At 46.0% G+C, this 18,648-nt stretch overlaps 1 protein-coding gene across 1 annotated transcript; it reads right to left on the bottom strand.

Annotated features, from left to right (window-relative positions):
- Nucleotides 1-195: 195 nt before the first annotated feature.
- On the bottom strand, nucleotides 196-12,953 carry LOC135566619 (transcription factor SPT20 homolog). The gene is made up of 5 exons (XM_065014295.1): nucleotides 12,842-12,953; nucleotides 2,188-2,886; nucleotides 1,482-2,118; nucleotides 459-1,362; nucleotides 196-417 (listed from the first exon to the last, which is right to left on the bottom strand). The coding sequence occupies exons 1-5, from the start codon at nucleotides 12,951-12,953 to the stop codon at nucleotides 196-198; spliced, it is 2,574 nt and encodes an 857-aa protein (XP_064870367.1).
- Nucleotides 12,954-18,648: the final 5,695 nt, after the last annotated feature.

Genomic DNA, 18,648 nt, shown 5'->3' with positions numbered 1-18,648 from the left:
GCTGGTGCCTGTTGCACCTGTTGATGCTGGTTGCACCTGTTGCACCTGTATGCTGCTGGTTGCACCTGTTGCGCCTGTATGCTGCTGGTGCGCCTGTTGCTGCTGGTTGCGCCTGTTGCTGCTGGTTGCGCCTGTTGCACCTGTTGCTGCTGGTTGCCATGTTGCACGCTGCCTGGTGCTGCTGGTTGCTGCCTGTTACGCCTGTTGCTGCTGGTTGCTGCTTGATTGCACCTGTATGCTGCTGGTTGCCTGTTGCTGCTGGTTGCACCTGTTGCTGCTGGTTGCACCTGTTGCCTGTTGCTGCTGGTTGCGCTGTTGCGCCTGTTGCTGCTGGTTGCACCTGTTGCACTTGCTATGCTGCTGGTTGCACCTGTTGCTGCTGGTTGCACCTGTCTGGTTGCCTGGTTGCACCTGTTGCTGCTGGTTCACATGTTGCACCTGTATGCTGCTGGTTGCACCTGTTGCTGCTGGTGCCTGTTGCTGCTGGTTGCACCTGTTGCGCCTGGTATGCTGCTGGTTGCACCTGTTGCTGCTGGTTGCGCCTGTATGCTGCTGGTTGCACCTGTTGCACCTGTTGCTGCTGGTTGCACCTGTTGCGCCTGTTGCTGCTGGTTGCACCTGTTACGCCTGTATGCTGCTGGTTGCACCTGTTGCGCCTGTTGCTGCTGGTTGCGCCTGTTGCTGCTGGTTGCGCCTGTTGCTGCTGGTTGCACCTGTTGCACCTGTTGCTGCTGGTTGCACCTGTTGCTGCTGGTGCTGCCTGTTGCTGCTGGTTGCACCTGTTGCTGCTGGTTGCACCTGTTGCTGCTGGTTGCACTGTTGCACCTGTTGCTGCTGGTTGCACCTGTTGCTGCTGGTTGCACCTGTTGCTGCTGTTGCACCTGTTGCTGCTGGTTGCACCTGTTGCACCTGTTGCTGCTGGTTGCACCTGTTACTGCTGGTTGCACCTGTTGCTGCTGGTTGCGCCTGTTGCACCTGTATGCTGCTGGTTGCACCTGTTGCTGCTGGTTGCGCCTGTTGCTGCTGGTTGCACCTGTTGCTGCTGGTGCGCCTGTTGCACCTGTTGCTGCTGGTTGCTGCCTGTTGCTGCTGGTTGCGCCTGTTGCTGCTGGTTGCACCTGTTGCTGCTGGTTGCTGCTGTTGCGCCTGTTGCTGCTGGTTGCACCTCGTTGCGCCTGTTGCTGCTGGTTGCGCCTGTTGCTGCTGGTTGCGCCTGTTGCACCTGTTGCACTGTTGCTGCTGGTTGCACCTGTTGCACCTGTTGCTGCTGGTTGCGCCTGTTGCTGCTGGTTGCGCCTGTTGCTGCCTGGTTGCGCCTGTTGCTGCTGGTGCACTGGTTGCACCTGTTGCTGCTGGTTGCACCTGTTGCGCTGTTGCACCTGTTGCTGCTGTTGCACCTGTTACTGCTGGTTGCCTGTTGCTGCTGGTTGCTGCTGGTTGCACCTGTTGCTGCTGGTTGCACCTGTTACTGCTGGTTGCACCTGGTTGCACCTGTTGCACCTGTCTGTTGCTGCTGATGTGCCTGTTGCTGCTGGTTGCACCTGGTTGCACTGTTGCTACTGTTACTGCCTGGTTGCACCTGTTGCTGCTGGTTGCACCTGTTGCTGCTGGTTGCACCTGTTGCACCTGTTGCTGCTGGTTGCACCTGTTGCGCCTGTTGCTGCTGGTTGCACCTGTTGCTGCTGTTGCTGCCTGGTTGCACCTGTTGCTGCTGGTTGCACCTGTTGCTGCTGGTTGCGCCTGGTTGCACCTGTTGCTGCTGGTTGCACCTGTTGCACCTGTTGCTGCTGGTTGCACCTGTTGCTGCTGGTTGCACCTGTTGCTGCTGGTTGCACCTGTTGCACCTGGTTGCACCTGTTGCTGCTGGTTGCACCTGTTGCACCTGTTGCTGCTGGTTGCACCTGTTGCTGCTGGTTGCACCTGTTGCTGCTGGTTGCACCTGTTGCACCTGTTGCTGCTGGTTGCACCTGTTGCACCATGTTGCTGCTGGTTGCACTGTTGCTGCTGGTTGCGCCTGTTGCTGCTGGTTGCCCTGTTGCACTGCTGTGTTGCCTGGTTGCACCTGTTGCTGCTGGTTGCCCTGTTGCTGCTGTTGCTGCTGGTTGCGCCTGTTGCTTGCTGGTTGCACCTGTTGCTGCTGGTTGCGCTACTGTTGCTGCTGGTTGCACCTGTTGCTGCTGTTGCTACCTGGTTGCGCCTGTTGCTGCTGGTTGCACCTGGTGCACCTGTTGCTGCTGGTTGCACCTGTTACTGCTGTTGCGCCTGTTGCTGCTGGTTGCGCCTGTTGCACCTGTTGCTGCTGCTGTTGCTGCTGGTTGCGCCTGTTGCTACTGGTTGCACCTGGTTGCGCCTGTTGCTGCTGGTTGCGCCTGTTGCTGCTGGTTGCACCTGTTGCGCCTGTTGCTGCTGGTTGCGCCTGTTGCACCTGTTGCTGCTGGTTGCACCTGTTGCTGCTGGTTGCGCCTGTTGCTGCTGGTTGCACCTGGTTGCGCCTGTGTGCTGCTGGTTGCACCTGTTGCTGCTGGTTGCACCTGGTTGCGCCTGTTGCTGCTGGTTGCACCTGTTGCTGCTGGTTGCCTGTTGCTGCTGGTTGCACCTGTTGCTGCTGGTTGCCTGTTACTGCTGGTTGCACCTGTTGCTGCTGGTTGCGCCTGTTGCTGCTGGTTGCATCTGTTGCTACTGGTTGCACCTGTTGCTGCTGGTTGCACCTGTTGCTGCTGGTTGCCTGTTGCTGCTGGTTGCGCCTGTGTGCTGCTGCGTTGCTCTGTTGCTGCTGGTTGCACCTGTTGCTGCTGGTTGCGCCTGTGTGCTGCTGGTTGCGCCTGTTGCTGCTGGTTGCACCTGTGTTACTGCTGGTTGCACCTGTTGCTACTGGTTGCACTGTTGCTGCTGGTTGCGCCTGTTACGTTGCGTTAGCCTGTATGCTGCTGGTGCACCTGTTGCTGCTGGTGCAATGTTACTGTTACTGTTGCTGTTACTGTTGCTGTTGCTGTATCACTGTTGCTGTGCTGTTACTGTTTCATGTTACTGTTGCTGTTGCTGTATCACTGTTACTGCTGCTGTTACTGTTGCTGTCACTGTTACATGTTGCTGTTGCTGCCACTGTTACTGTTGCTGTTCACTGTTACTGTTACTGTATGTTGCTGTAATCGCTGTTGCTGTTGCTGGCTGTCGTGCTGTTGCTGTTGCTGTTGCTGTTGCTGTTGCATGTGCAATGCTGTTGCTGTTGCTGAGTACTGTATCGCTGTTACTGTTGCTGTAATCATGATTGCTGTTGCTGTTGCTGTTCACTGTTACTGTTACTGTTGCTGTTGCTGTTGCACTGTTACTGTTGGTCACTGTTACTGTTGCTGTTACTGTTGCTGTTGCTGCATTGCACTGTTGCTTTCATGTTGCTGTTACTGTTGCTGTTCACTGTTACTGTTGCTGTTACTGTTATCACTGTTACTGTTTCATGTTATGTTGCTGTTGCTGTATCACTGTTGCTGTTCACCTGTTAACTGTTGCTGTTGCTGCACCATGTTGCTGTTGCTGTTGCTGTTGCTGTATCACTGTTACTGTTGCTGTTGCTGTATCACTGTTACTGTTGCTGTTGCTGTATCACCTGTTGCTGTTGCTGTTGCTGTTACTGTTACTGTTGCTGTTGCACTGTTACTGTTCACTGTTGCTTATCACTGTTGCTGTTGCTGTTACTGTTGCTGTTACTGTATGCTGTTGCTGTTGCTGTTATCACTGTTACTGTTACTGTTACTGTCCTATTACTGTTACTGTTGGTACTCACTGTTACTGTTGCTGTACTGTTGCTGTTGCTGTTGCTGTATCACTGTTACTGTTGCTGTATCACTGTTGTTGCTGTATCACTGTTGCTGTTACTGTCTGTATCACTGTTGCTGTTACTGTTGCTGTTGCTGTTGCTGTTGCTGTTGCTGTCATGTTGCTGTTGCTGTTGCTGTATTTACTGTTGCTGTTACTGTTGCTGTTAGTTGCTGTATCACTGTTTGCTGTTGCTGTTAATGTCTGTTCACTGTTACTGTTGCTGTTACTGTTGCTGTTGCTGTATCACTGTTGCTGTTGCTGTTACTGTTGCTGTTACTGTATCACTGTTGCTGTTATGTTACTGTTGCTGTTGCTGTGCCCACTGCAGTTACTGTTGCTGTATCATTACTGTTACTGTTACTGTATCACTGTTACTGTTCACTGTTGCTGTATCACTGTTACTGTTACTGTTCACTGTTGCTGTTGCTGTTTTCATGTTACTGTTACTGTCACTGTTGCTGTTGCTGTAATCACTGTTGCTGTTACTGTTGCTGTATCACTGTTGCTGTTATCACTGTTACTGTTCACTGTTGCTGTCACTGTTGCTGTTGCTGTTGCTGTTACTGTTACTGTATCACTGTTACTGTTGCTGTTGCTGTATCACTGTTATTTCTGTTACTGTTGCTGTATCACTGTTACTGTTACTGTTACTGTTCACTGTTGCTGTTCACTGTTACTGTTGCTGTTGCTGTATCACTGTTGCTGTTCACTGTTGCTGTTCGCTGTTGCTGTTGCTGTTCACTGTTGCTGTTGCTGTATTGCTGTTGCTGTTGCTGTATCACTGTTGCTGTTGCTGTTGCTGTTATCACTGTTGCTGTTCCACTGTTGCTGTTGCACTGTTACTGTTACTGTTACTGTATCACTGTTTTCACTGTTGCTGTTGCTGTTGCTGTTACTGTTGCTGTTACTGTGCTGTTGCTGTAATCACTGTTGCTGTTACTGTTGCTGTTGCTGTTCACTGTTACTGTTGCTGTATGCTGTTGCTGTAATCACTGTTGCTGTTGCTGTTGCTGTATCACTGTTGCTGTTGCTGTTGCTGTTGCTGTTGCTGTTGCTGTTCACTGTTGCTGTTGCTGTATCACTGTTAGTGTATCATGTTACTCTGTGCTGTTGCTGTATCACTGTTGCTGTTACTGTTGCTGTTGCTGTTGCTGTTCACTGTTGCTGTTGCTGTTCACTGTTGGTTCTGTTACTGTTGCTGTATCACTGTTACTGTTACTGTTGCTGTATCACTGTTACTGTTACTGTTGCTGTATCACTGTTACTGTTACTGTTACTCACTGTTACTGTATCACTGTTACTGTTACTGTATCACTGTTACTGTTACTGTTGCTGTTACTGTTGCTGTTCACTGTTACTTTCACTGTTACTGTTGCTGTTCACTGTTGCTGTTGCTGTATCACTGTTACTGTTGCTGTATCCACTGTTGCTGTTGCTGTTGCTGTTGCTGTTCACTGTTACTGCACTGTTACTGTTACTGTATCACTGTTACTGTTGCTGTTACTGTATCACTGTTACTGTTACTGTTACTGTTGCTGTTCACTGTTACTGTTACTGCCACTGTTACTGTTCACTGTTACTGCCACTGTTGCTGTTGCTGTATCACTGTTACTGTTGCACTGTTGCTGTTAAACTGTTACTGTTGCTGTATCACTGTTGCTGTTCTGTTGCTGTGCTGTTGCTGTATCTGTTGCTGTTACTGTTCACTGTTGCTGTTACTGTTCTGTCACTGTTACTGTTGCTGTTGCTGTTACTGTTCACTGTTACTGTTACTGTTGCTGTTACTGTTGCCACTGTTACTGTTACTGTATCACTGTTACTGTTACTGTTGCTGTATCACTGTTACTGTTACTGTTACTGTTATCACTGTTACTTTGCTGTTACTGTTGCTGTTATCACTGTTACTGTTACTGTTACTGTATCACTGTTACTGTTACTGTTACTGTTCACTCCACTGTTGCTGTTCACTGTTACTGTTACTGTTCACTGTTACTGTTACTGTTACTGTATCACTGTTACTGTTACTGTTACTGTATCACTGTTGCTGTTATCACTGTTGCTGTTGCTGTTACTGTTGCTGTTCACTGTTACTGTTACTGTTGCTGTATCACTGTTACTGTTCACTGTTGCTGTTACTGTTCACTGTTGCTGTTACTGCTGTTGCTGTTGCTGTTATCACTGTTGCTGTTCACTGTTCACTGTTGCTGTTGCTGTTGCTGTTACTGCTGTGTCACTGTTGCTGTTGCTGTTACTGTTGCTGTTGCTGTTGCTGTTGCTGTTGCTGTCACTGTTGCTGTTGCTGTTGCTGTTGCTGTTGCTGTTGCTGTTGCTGCCACTGTTGCTGTTGCTGTTACTGTTGCTGTTGCTGTTGCTGTTGCTGTTGCTGTTCACTGTTGCTGTTGCTGTTGCTGTTACTGTTGCTGTTGCTGTTGCTGTTGCTGTTGCTGCTGTTGCTGTTGCTGTTGCTGTTGCTGTTGCTGTTCACTGTTACTGTTACTGTTGCTGTTGTTACTGTTGCTGTATCACTGTTGCTGTTGCTGTTGTTGCTGTGCACTGTTGTTACTGTTGCTGCCACTGTTACTGTTGCTGTATCACTGTTGCTGTTGCTGTCACTGTTGCTGTTGCTGTTACTGTTGCTGTTGCTGTTGCTGTTGCACTGTTGCTGCTGTTACTGTCACTGTTGCTGTTGCTGTTACTGTCACTGTTGCTGTTGCTGTTGTGTTACTGCTGTTGCTGCCACTGTTGCTGTTGCTGTTGCTGTTGCTGTTGCTGTTGCTGTAATACTGTTGCTGTTGCTGTTCGCTGTTGCTGTTACTGCTGCCACTGTTACTGTTTGCTGTTGCTGTTGCTGTTGTGCCACTGTTGCTGTTGCTGTTGCTGTTGCTGTTGCTGTTGCTGTTGCTGTTGCTGTTACTGCTTTGCTGTTGCTGTTGTTGCTGTTATCACTGTTGCTGTTGCTGTTGTTGCTGTTCACTTTCAATGCTGTTGCTGTTGTGCCAGCTGTTGCTGTTGCACTTGCTGTTGCTGTTATGCTGTTGCTGTTGCTGTTAACCTGTTATGTTGCTGTTGCTGTTGCTGTTGCTGCCACTGTTGCTGTTGCTGTTGCTGTTGCTGTTGCTGTATCACTGTTACTGTTGCTGTATCACTGTTACTGTTACTGTTGCTGTGTTGTTGTGCCACTGTTACTGTTCACTGTTACTGTTGCTGTTGCTGTTGCTGTTGCTGTTACTGTGTGCTGTTGCTGTTACTGTTGCTGTTGCTGTTGCTGTATCACTGTTGCTGTTACTGCCACTTTGCTGTGCTGTTGCTGTTGCTGCCACTGTTACTGTTTGCTGTTACTGTTGCTGTTACTGTTGCTGTTACTGCTGTTGCTGTTGCTCACTGTTACTGTTGCTGTTACTGTTAATTGTTGCTGATGCTGTTACTGTTGCTGTTGCTGTTACTGTTGCTGTTGCTGCCCTGTTACTGTTGCTGTTGCTGTTGCTGTTGCTGTTGCTGTTGCTGTTGCTGTTGCTGTTACTGCCTGTTGCTGCCACTGTTGCTGTTGCTGTTACTGTTACTGTTACTGTTACTGCCACTGTTACTGTTGCTGTTGCTGTTGCACTGCCACTGTGCTGTTGCTGATACTGTTGCACTGTTACTGTTGCTGTTACTGCCTGTTGCTGTTACTGTTACTGTTGCTGTATAGCTGTTACTGTTACTGTTACTGTTACTGTTCACTGTTACTGTTGCTGTTACTGTTGTTGCTGTTGCTGTTGCTGTTGTGTTACTGTTACTGTTGCTGTTACTGTTGCTGTTACTGCTGTTGCTGTTACTGTTACTGTTGCTGTTCACTGTTACTGTTACTGTTGCTGTTCGCTGTTGCTGTTACTGTTACTGTTGCTGTTACTGTTGCTGTTGCTGTTGCTGTTGCTGTTGCTGCTGCCACTGTTGCTGTTGCTGTTGCTGTTGCTGTTGCTGTTAATGCCACTGTTACTGTTACTGTGCTGTTACTGTTGCCACTGTTGCTGTTACTGCCACTGTTACTGTTGCTGTTACTGTTACTGTTGCACTGTTGCTGCCACTGTTGCTGTTACTGTTGCTGTTATCTTGCTGTTGCTGTCACTGTTGCTGTTGCTGCCCTGTTGCTGTTGCTGTTACTGTTGCTGTTACTCATCTGTTGCTGTTGCTGTTGCTGTTACTGTTACTGTTGCTGTTACTGTTACTGTTGCTGTTACTGTTACTGTTGCTGTGTTACTGTTGCTGTTCACTGTTACTGTTGCTGTTGCTGTTCACTGTTGTTTCATGTTGCTGTTACTGTTGCTGTTACTGTTACTGTTACTGTTACTGTTACTGCCACTGTTACTGCATGTTACTGTTGCTGTACTGATACTGTTACTGTTGCTGTTGCTGTTTGTCACTGTTACTGTTGTGTATCACTGCCACTGTTGCTGTTACTGCCACTGTTACTGTTACTGTTGCTGTTACTGCTGTTACTGTTGCTGTTACTGTTGCTGTTACTGTTGCTGTTACTGGTGCTGTTGCTGTATGCCACTGTTGCTGTTACTGCCGCTGTTGCTGTTGCTGTTACTGTTGCTGTTGCTCACTGCTGTTACTGCCACTGTTGCTGTTCACTGTTACTGTTGCTGTTACTGTTACTGTTACTGTTACTCGTTACTGTTGCTGTTGCTGTTACATGTTGCTGTTGCTGTTACTGTTGCTGTCACTGTTGCTGTTGCTGCCACTGTTACTGTTGCTGTTGCTGTTGCTGTTGCTGTTACTGTATGCCACTGTTGCTGTTGCTGTTGTTGCTGTTGCTGTTACTGGTTGCTGTTACTGCTGTTACTGTTGCTGTTGCTGTTGCTGTTGCTGCCATATTGCTGTTGCCACTGTTGCTGTTGCTGTTACTGTTGCTGTTGCTGTTGCTGTTGTTACTGTTGCTGTATCACTGTTACTGTTTGCTGTTGCTGTTGCTGTTACTGTTGCTGTTGCTGTTGCTGTTGCTGCCACTGTTACTGTTGCTGTTACTGTTGCTGGTTGCTGTTGCTGTCACTGTTACTGTTGCTGTTACTGTATCACTGTTGCTTTCATGTTACTGTTGCTGTTACTGTTACTGCTGTTGCTGTTGCCACTGTTTGCTGTTGCTGTTGCTGTTATATTGCTGTTGCTGCCACTGTTACTGTTGCTGTTGCAATTGCTGTTGCTGTTGCCACTGTTACTGTTGCTGTTGCTGTTGCTGTTGCTGTATCACTGTTGCTGTTGCTGTGCATTTGCTGTTCTGTTGCTGTTGCTGTTACCTGTTGCTGTTGCTGTTGCTGTTGCTGTTATCACTGTTGCTGTTGCTGTTCACTGTTACTGTTGCTGATAAAGCTGTTGCTGTTGTTACTGTTACTGTTACTGTTGCTGTTACTGTTCTGTTACTGTTACTGTTACTGATATCACTGTTACTGTTACTGTCACTGTTACTGATAAAGCTGTTACTGTTGCTGTTACTGTTACTGTTGCTGTTACTGTTGCTGTTGCATGTTGCTGTTGCTGTTGCTGTTATTTGCTGTTACTGCCGCTGTTGCTGTATCTGTTGCTGTTACTGTTCTGTTGCTGTTGCTGGCATATTGCTGTTGCTGTTGCTGTTACTGTTACTGTTGCTGTTGCTGTCCACTGTTACTGTTGCTGTTACTGTTGCTGTTACTGTTGCTGTTGCTGTTACTGTTGCTGCACTGTTGCTGTTGTGTCACTGTTGCTGTTACTGTTGCTGTTACTGTTGCTGCCACTGTTGCTGTTATGCCACTGTTGCTGTTACTGTTACTGTTGCTGTTTTTCATGTTGTTACTGTTGCTGTTGCTGTTACTGTTGCTGTTACTGTTACTGCCACTGTTACTGTTACTGTTGCTGTTACTGTTACTGTTGCTGTTGCTGTTGCTGTTGCTGTCACTGTTACTGTTGCTGTTGCTGTTACTGTTGCTGTTCACTGTTGCTGTTGCTGTTACTGTTGCTGTTGCTGTTGCTGTTGCTGCCAGCCGTTGCTGTTGCTGTTGCTGTCATGTTACTGTTGCTGTTACTGTATCACTGTTGCTGTTGCTGTTCACTGTTGCTGTTACTGTATTGCTGTTACTGTTGCTGCCCACTGTTACTGTTGCTGTTCACTGTTACTGTTACTGTTGTGCACTGTTGCTGTTGCTGTTCACTGTTGCTGTTACTGTTGCTGTTCACTGTTACTGTTACTGTTGCTGTATCACTGTTTGCTGTTGCTGTTGCTGTTGCTGTTGCTGTATCACTGTTACTGTTGCTGTTGCTGTTGCTGTTACTGTATCACTGTTGCTGTTTGCTGTTACTGTTGCTGTTGCTGTTCCACTGTTGTTACTGTTGCTGTTGCTGTATCCACTGTTACTGTGTATCTGTTGCTGTTACTGCCACTGTTACTGTTGCTGTTGCTGTATCACTGTTACTGTTGCTGTTGCTGTTACTGCCACTGTTGCTGTTGCTGTTGCTCACTGTTACTGTTGCTGTTGCTGTTGCTGTTGCTGTTGCTGTTGCTGTTGCTGTATTGCTGTTGCTGTTACTGTTACTGTTACTGCCACTGTTGCTGATGCTGCCACTGTTGCTGTTGCTGTTGCTGTTGCTGTTGCTGTTACTGTTGCTGTGCTCCACTGTTGCTGTTGCTGTTGCTGTTGCTGTTGCTGTTGCTGATGCTGCCGCTGTTGCTGTTGCTGTTGCTGTTGCTGTTACTGTTACTGTTACTGTTGATGTTACTGTTACTGTTACTGTTGCTGTTGCTGTTGCTGTTACTGCTGTTGTTGCTGCCACTGTTGCTGTTACTGTTGCTGTTGTTGTTGCTGCGTTGCTGTTGCTGTTCACTGTTCACTGTTGCTGTTGCTGTTCACTGTTGCTGTTGCTGTATGCTGTTGCTGTTGCTGTTGCTGTTGCTGTTGCCACTGTTACTGTTGCTGTTACTGTTGCTGCCACTGTTGCTGTTGCTGTTGCTGTTGCACTGTTGCTGTTGCTGTTACTGTTACTGTTACTGTATCACTGTTACTGTTACTGTTGCTGTTACTGTATCACTGTTACTGTTACTGTTACTGTGTTACTGTTGCTGTTGCTGTTACTGTATCACTGTTGCTGTTGCTGTTGCTGTTGCTGTTCACTGTTACTGTTGTTGCTGTTACTGTTGCTGTTGCTGTTTCCACTGTTGCTGTTGCTGTTGCTGTTGCTGTTGCTGTTACAACACCGCTGTTGCTGTTGCTGTTACTCCGCTGTTGCTGTTGCTGTTACTGTTACTGTTGCTGTTGCTGTTACTGTTGCTGTTGCTGTTGCTGCTGTTACTGTTGCTGCACTTTGCTGTTGCTGTTGCTGTTGCTGTGCTGTTACTGTTGCTGTTGTGCTGTTGCTGTTGCTGTTGCACTGTTACTGTTGCTGTTGCTGTTATCTGTTGCTGTTGCTGTTGCTGTTGCTGTTACTGTTACTGCCACTGTTGCTGTTGCTGCCACTGTTACTGTTGCTGTTACTGTTACTGTTACTGTTACTGCTGTTGCTGTTACTGTGTCACTGTTACTGTTGGTTACTGTTACTGTTGCATTTGCTGTTGCTGTGCACTGTTACTGCACTGTTGCTGTTGCTGTTGCTGTTGCTGTTGCTGTTACTGTTGCTGTTGCTGTTGTTACTGTTGCTGTTGCTGTTGCTGCTGTTGCTGTTGCTGTTGCTGTTGCTGTATCACTGTTGTTTACTGTTACTGTTATCGCTGTTGCTGTTGCTGTTGCTGTTACTGTTACTGTTACTGTTGCTGTTACTGTTGCTGTTGCTGTTGCTGTTACTGTTGCTGTTGCTGTTACTGTTACTGTTGCTGCCGCTGTTGCTGTTACTGTTGCTGTTGCTGTTGCTGTTGCTGTTGCTGTTGCTGTTGCTGTTGCTGTTACTGTTACTGTTGCTGCTGTTGCTGTTACTGTTACTGTTACTGTATTGTTGCTGTTGCTGTTACTGTTACTGTTGCTGTTGCTGTTACTGTATCTGTTGCTGTTGCTGTTGCTGTTACTCATGTTACTGTTGCTGCCACTGTTACTGTTGCTGTTACTGCCACTGTTGCTGTTGCTGTTGCTGTTGCTGTTGCTGTTACTGTTGCTGTTACTGTTGCTGTTGCTTTACTGTTGCTGTTACTGTTACTGTTACTGTTACTGTTGCTGTATGCTGATCGCTGTTGCTGTTACTGTGCTGTTACTGTTGCTGTTGCTGTTGCCACTGTTACTGTTACTGTTACTGTTACTGCCGCTGTTACTGTTACTGTTGCTGTTACACTGCTGTTGCTGTTGCTGTTGCTGTTACTGTTGTACTGCCACTGTTGCTGCCGCTGTTGCTGTTGCTGTTGCTGTTGCTGTTGCTGTGTTGCCACTGTTGCTGTTGCTGTTGCTGTACTTTGCTTTGCTGTTGCTGTGTTGCTGTTGCTGTTACTTTCTGTTACTGTTGCTGTTGCTGTTCACTGTTGCTGTTGCTGTTACTGTATCACTGTTGCTGTTGCTGTTGCTGTTACTGTTGCTGTTGCTGTTACTATTGCTGTTGCTGCCTGTTGCTGTTGCTGTTGCTGTTTGCTGTTACTGTTGCTGTTACTGTTACTGTTGCTGTTGCTGTTGTCACTGTTGCTGTTACTGTTGCTGTTGCTGTTGCTGTTGCTGTTGCTGTTGCTGTTGCTGTTGCTGTATCACTGTTGCTGTTGCTGTTGCTGTTGCTGTTGCTGTTGCTGTTGCTGTTGCTGTTACTGCCGCTGTTGCTGTTGCTGTTGCTGTTGCTGTTGCTGCCGCTGTTGCTGTTATTTCTGTTGCTGTTCGCTGTTGCTGTTACTGTTACTGTTGCTGTTGCTGTTACTGTTGCTGCCACTGTTATGTCACTGCTGTTGCTGTTACTGTTCACTGTTAGTTGCTGTTGCTGCCACTGTTACTGTTACTGTTACTGTTGCTGTTGCTGTTACTGTTACTGTTGCTGTTACTGTTACTGTTGCTGTTGCTGTTCACTGTTGCTGTTACTGTATCACTGTTGCTGTTGCTGTTGCTGTTGCTGTTACTGTTGCTGTTGCTGTTGCTGTTGCTGCCACTGTTGCTGTTGCTGCCACTGTTGCTGATTGCTGTTGCTGTCATCTGTTGCTGTTGCTGTGTTGCTGTTGCTGTTGCTGCCATGTTGCTGTTGCTGTTGCTGTTGCTGTTGCTGTTGCTGTGTTACTGTTGCTGTTGCTGTTGCTGCCACTGTTGCTGTTGCTGTTGCTGTTTTGCTGTTGCTGTTGCTGTTGCTGTTGCTGTTGCTGTTATACTGTTACTGTTGCTGTTGCTGTTGCTGTTGCTGTTGCTGTTGCTGTTACTGTTGCTGTCATGTTACTGTTGCTGCCACTGTTGCTGTTGCTGTTGCTGTTGCCACTGTTGCTGTTGCTGTTGCTGTTACTGTTGCTGTTGCTGTTGCTGTTACTGTTCACTGTTGCTGTTGCTGTTGCTGTATCATTAACTGTTGCTGTTGCTGCCTTGCTGTTGCTGTTGCTGTTACTGTTGCTGTTGCTGTTGCTGTTACTGTTGCTGTTGCTGTATCACTGTTGCTGTTCTGTTGCTGTTGCTGTTACTGTTGCTGTTCATGTTGCTGTTGCTGTTGCTGTTGCTGTTGCTCTGTTACTGTTGCTGTTGCTGTTGCTGTTGCTGTTGCTGTTGCTGTTGCTGTTACTGTTACTGTTACTGTTGCTGTTGCTGTTACTGTTGCTGTTGACTGTTGCTGTTTGGAGCTGTTCACTGTGTTACTGTTGCTGTTGCTGTTACTGTTGCTGTTACTGTTGCTGTTACTGTTGCTGTTACTGTTAGTTTCAATTGCTGTTACTGTTGCTGTTATCACTGTTGCTGTTGCTGTTGCTGTTTATGTTACTTTGTTGCTGTTGCTGTCTGTTGCTGTTAATGTTGCTGTTGCTGTTTTGCTGTTGCTGTTGCTGTCACTGTTGCTGTTGCTGTTACTGTTGCTGTTACTGTTGCTGTTGCTAGCTGCTGTTGCTGTTGCTGTTGCTGTTGCTGTTGCTGCCGTGTTACTGTTGCTGTTGCTGTTGCTGTTGCTGTTGCTGTTAGCTGTATGCTGTTGCTGTTGCTGTTGCTGTTGCTGTAATCACTGTTGCTGTTGCTGTTGCTGTATCATGTTGCTGTTGCTGTTACTGTTGCTGTTTGTATCACTGTTGCTGTTGCTGTTACTGCCACTGTTGCTGTTGCTGCTGTATCACTGTTACTGTTGCTGTTGCTGTTACTGTTGCTGCCACTGTTGCTGTTGCTGTTCAGTTGCTGTTGCTGTATCCACTGTTACTGTTGCTGTTGCTGTATACTGTTACTGTTGCTGTATCACTGTTACTGTTGCTGTTTACTGTTACTGTTACTGTTGCTGTTGCTGTTGCTGTTACTGTATCACTGTTACTTTGCTGTTTGTTGCTGTATCACTGTTGCTGTTGCTGTGTATTTGCTGTTGCTGTTGCTGTTGCTGTTACTGTTACTGTTGCTGTATCACTGTTGCTGTTGCTGTTGCTGTTACTGTTGCTCACTGTTACTGTTGCTGTTGCTGTATCACTGTTTCATTTCTGTTACTGTTGCTGTATCACTGTTACTGTTACTGTTACTGTTACTGTTGCTGTTGCTGTTGCTGTTACTGTTGCTGTTACTGTTACTGTTAGTTGCTCTGTATCACTGTTGCTGTTGCTGTTGCTGTTGCTGTTGCTGTATCAATTGCTGTATCACTGTTGTTGCTGTATCACTGTTACTGTTGCTGTTGCATCTGTTGCTTTCATGTTGCTGTTGCTGTATCACTGTTGCTGTTAGCTCACTGTTACTGTTACTGTTTGCTGTTGCTGTTCGTGTTACTGTTGCTGTTGCTGTATCACTGTTACTGTTACTGTTACTGTATCCTGTTACTGTTACTGTTACTGTATCACTGTTGGTTTCGTACTGTTACTGTATCACTGTTAACTGCATGTTGCTGTATCACTGTTACTGTTGCTGCTGTTGCTGTATCACTGTTGCTGTTGCTGTATCACTGTTGCTGTTGCTGTTGCTGTATCACTGTTACTGTTACTGTTACTGTATCACTGTTACTGTCACTGTTACTGTTACTGTATCACTGTTACTGTTGGCATGCACTGTTACTGTTTCTGTTTCTGTATCCTGTTACTGTTGCTGTATCACTGTTACTGTATCACTGTTACATTTACTGCTGTTGCTGTTACTGTATCACTGTTACTGTTACTGTTCCCTGTTCATCAATAGCTGTTACTGTTACTGTTGTCTGTATCACTGTTGCTGTTACTGTTGCTGTTGCTGTTGCTGTTACTGTTACTGCACTGTTAGTTTGCTGTTCACCATTGCTTTGACTGCACTGTTACTGTTTTCTGTTACTGTTACTGTTGCTGTTGCTGTAGTTTCTTTACTGTTGCTGTTCTGCCACTGTTGCTGTATCACTGTTGCTGTTGCTGTATCACTGTTACTGTTACTGTTACTGTTACTGTCACTGTTGCTGTTCACTGTTACTGTTACTGTTGCTGTATCACTGTTAGTGTTCTCTGTTACTGTTGCTGTATCACTGTTGCTGTTATTGCTGTTAGTTTCATGTTGCTGTTACTGTATCACTGTTGCTGTTGCTGTTGCTGTTACTGTTACTGTTACTGTTGCTGTTACTGTTACTGTTACTGTTGCTGTATCACTGTTGCTGTTGCTGTTGCTGTTCACTGTTACTGTTACTGTATCACTGTTGCTGTTACTGTTGCTGTATCACTGTTGCTGTTGCTGTTGCTGTTGCAATCCTTTCATGTTACTGTTACTGTTGCTGTATCACTGTTGCTGTTGCTGTTACTGTTTCACTGTTGCTGTTCTGCCTGTTGCTGTTCACTGTTGCTGTTGCTGTTGCCTTGCTGTATCACTGTTGCTGTCCACTGTTGCTGTTGCTGTTGCTGTTACTGTTGCTGTTACTGTTACTGTTGCTGTATCACTGTTGCTGTTGCTGTTCATGTTGCTGTTGCTGTTGCTGTTGCTGTATCATGTTGGTTTGTTGCTGTATCACTGTTGCTGTTGCTGTTGCTTATCACTGTTCAACTGTTGCTGTTACTGTTGCTGTATCACTGTTGCTGTTGCTGTTATCACTGTTGCTGTTACTGTTGCTGTATCATCCCTGTTACTGTTACTGTTGCTGTATCAATTGCTGTTGCTGTTGCTGTTGCTGTCACTGTTGCTGTTGCTGTATCACTGTTGCTGTTGCTGTTACACTGTTGCTGTTGCTGTTGCTCACTGTTGCTGTTGCTGTTACTGTTACTGTTTGCTGTTACTGTCACTGTTGTTGCATTGCTGTTGCTGTAATCACTGTTACTTGTTTGCTGTTGCTGTTGCTGTATCAATGTTACTGTTGCTGTTGCTGTATCCTGTTGCTGTTCTGTTGCTGTTACTGTTGCTGTTGCTGTTAGTTGCTCTGTTACTGTTCACTGTTACTGTTGCTGTTGCTGTATCACTGTTACTGTTACTGTATCACTGTTACTGTTACTGTATCACTGTTACTGTTGCTGTCACTGTTGCTGTATGTTGTGTTCATGTTACTGTTACTGTTAACTGCCACTGTTACTGTTACTGTTACTGTTGCTGTATCCACTGTTACTGTTATGTTGCTGTATCACTGTTACTGTTACTGTTGCTGTTGCTGTTCACACTGTTACTGTTACTGTTGCTGTTGCTGTTATCACTGTTGCTGTTACTGTTGCTGTATCACTGTTACTGTTGCTGTTGCTGTTGCTGTATCACTGTTACTGTTACTGTTGCTGTATCACTTTACTGTTACTGTTGCTGTTCACTGTTACTGTTGCTGTATACTGTTGCTGTTGCTGTTATCACTGTTGCTGTTGCTGTATCCTGTTGCCGAACTGTTCGCGTTGCTGTTACTGTTGCACCCTGTCGTTCTCAATTTCTGTTCACTGTTGCTGTTCCTGTTGCTGTTGCTGTATCATGTTGCTGTTGCTGTTGCTGTATTGTTGCTGTTGCTGTTGCTGTTATCACTGTTACTGTGCTGTTACTGTTGCTGTTGCTGTATCACTGTTACTGTTCACTGTTGCTGTTGCTGTTCACTGTTACTGTTACTGTATCACTGTTGCTGTTACTGTTGCTGTATCACTGTTACTGTTACTGTTGCTGTTGCTGTCATGTTACTGTTACTGTTCACTGTTGCTGTTGCTGTTACTGTTGCTGTATCACTGTTGCTGTTGCTGTTGCTGTATCCTGTTACTGTTGCTGTTACTGTTACTGTTACTGTTACTGTATCACTGTTGCTGTTACTGTTGCTGTTGCTGTCACTGTTGCTGTTGCTGTTGCTGTTGGCACTGTTCCTGTTGCTGTTGCAATCGCTGTTACTGTATCACTGTTGCTGTTACTGTTGCTGTATCACTGTTTGCTGTTGCTGTTGCTGTTTACTCACTGTTGCTGTTACTTGTTGCTGTATCACTTTGTTGCTGTTGCTGTTGTATCACTGTTACTGTTGCTGTTGCTGTTACTGTTATATTGCTGTTGCTGTATCACTGTTACTGTTACTGTTGCTGTTCACTGTTACTGTTACTGTTGCTGTATCACTGTTACTGTTATCACTTGCTGTTACTGTATCACTGTTGCTGTTGCTGTTGCTGTTCACTGTTACTGATGCTGTTGCTGTATCACTGTTACTGTTGCTGTATCACTGTTGCTGTTAATCGCTGTTGCTGTTGCTGTATCACTGTTGCTGTTGCTGTTGCTGTATCACTGTTACTGTTACTGTTACTGTATCACTGTTACTGTTACTGTCATGTTACTGTTGCTGTATCACTGTTGCTGTTGCTGTTACTGTTACTGTATCACTGTTGCTGTTGCTGTTGTTGCTGTATCACTGTTACTGTTGCTGTTCACTGTTGCTGTTACTGTTACTGTTACTGTTGCTGTTATCCTGTATCACTGTTGCTGTTGCTGTTACTGTTACTGTATCTGTTACTGTTGCTGTATCACTGTTACTGTTGCTGTTGCTCACTGTTGCTGTTACTGTTGCTGTTGCTGTTGCTGTATCACTGTTATACTGTTGCTGTTGCTGTTCACTGTTGCTGTTGCTGTTGCTGTTGCTCACTGTTAGTTTTCATGTTGCTGTTGCTGTATCACTGTTGCTGTTACTGTTACTGTTATGTATCACTGTTACTGTTACTGTTGCTGTATCACTGTTACTGTTACTGTATCACTGTTACTGTTACTGTTGCTGTATCACTGTTACTGTTACTGTTACTGTATCACTGTTGCTGTTACTGTACTGTTACTGTTACTGTTGCTGTTCACTGTTGCTGTTGCTGTTACTGTTGCTGTTGCTGTTGCATCACTGTTGCTGTTACTGTTACTGCCACTGTTGCTGTTACTGTATCACTGTTACTGTTATGTTGCTGTTATCATTGTTACTGTTACTGTTGCTGTATCACTGTTACTGTTGCTGTTGCTGTATCACTGTTGCTGTTGCTGTGTTTGCTGTTGCTGTTACTCGCCATTTACTGTTGCTGTTGCTGTTGCTGTTGCTGTTACTGTTGCTGTATGCTGTTGCTTTATGTTGCTGTATCACTGTTGCTGTTGCTGTATGCTGTTACTTACTGTTAACTGTATCACTGTTACTGTTATTGCTGTGTCTGTTATCATTGCTGTTACTGTTGCTGTTGCTGTATCACTGTTGCTGTTGCTGTTGCTCACTGTTGCAATTGCTGTTGCTGTATCACTGTTTATATCACTGTTATTTTAGCTGTTGCTGTTACTGCATGTTACTGTTGCTGTTGCTGTTACTGTTACTGTTACTGTTCACTGTTGCTGTTGCTGTTGCTGTTACTGTTGC

This window comes from Oncorhynchus nerka, unplaced genomic scaffold (genome assembly GCF_034236695.1).
Source record: "Oncorhynchus nerka isolate Pitt River unplaced genomic scaffold, Oner_Uvic_2.0 unplaced_scaffold_3985, whole genome shotgun sequence".
Taxonomy (NCBI): Eukaryota; Metazoa; Chordata; class Actinopteri; order Salmoniformes; family Salmonidae; genus Oncorhynchus; species Oncorhynchus nerka.
The sequence above is the reverse complement of the archived record's forward strand: the minus strand, read 5'-3'. Positions and strand labels throughout refer to the sequence as shown.

Coding starts and splice junctions, on each gene's coding strand:
- LOC135566619 (XM_065014295.1), bottom strand. CDS start 12,953: ATGGCAGCAACAGCAACAGCAACACAGCAACAGCAACAGATGACAGCA. Junction 2,887..12,841: donor CAGCAACAGCAACAGCAACA/GTAACAGCAACA, acceptor CGCAACCAGCAG/CAACAGTGCAACCAGTAGCA. Junction 1,363..1,481: donor GGTGCAACAGGTGCAACCAG/GTGCAACCAGCA, acceptor ACAGCGCAACAG/GTGCAACCAGCAGCAACAGG.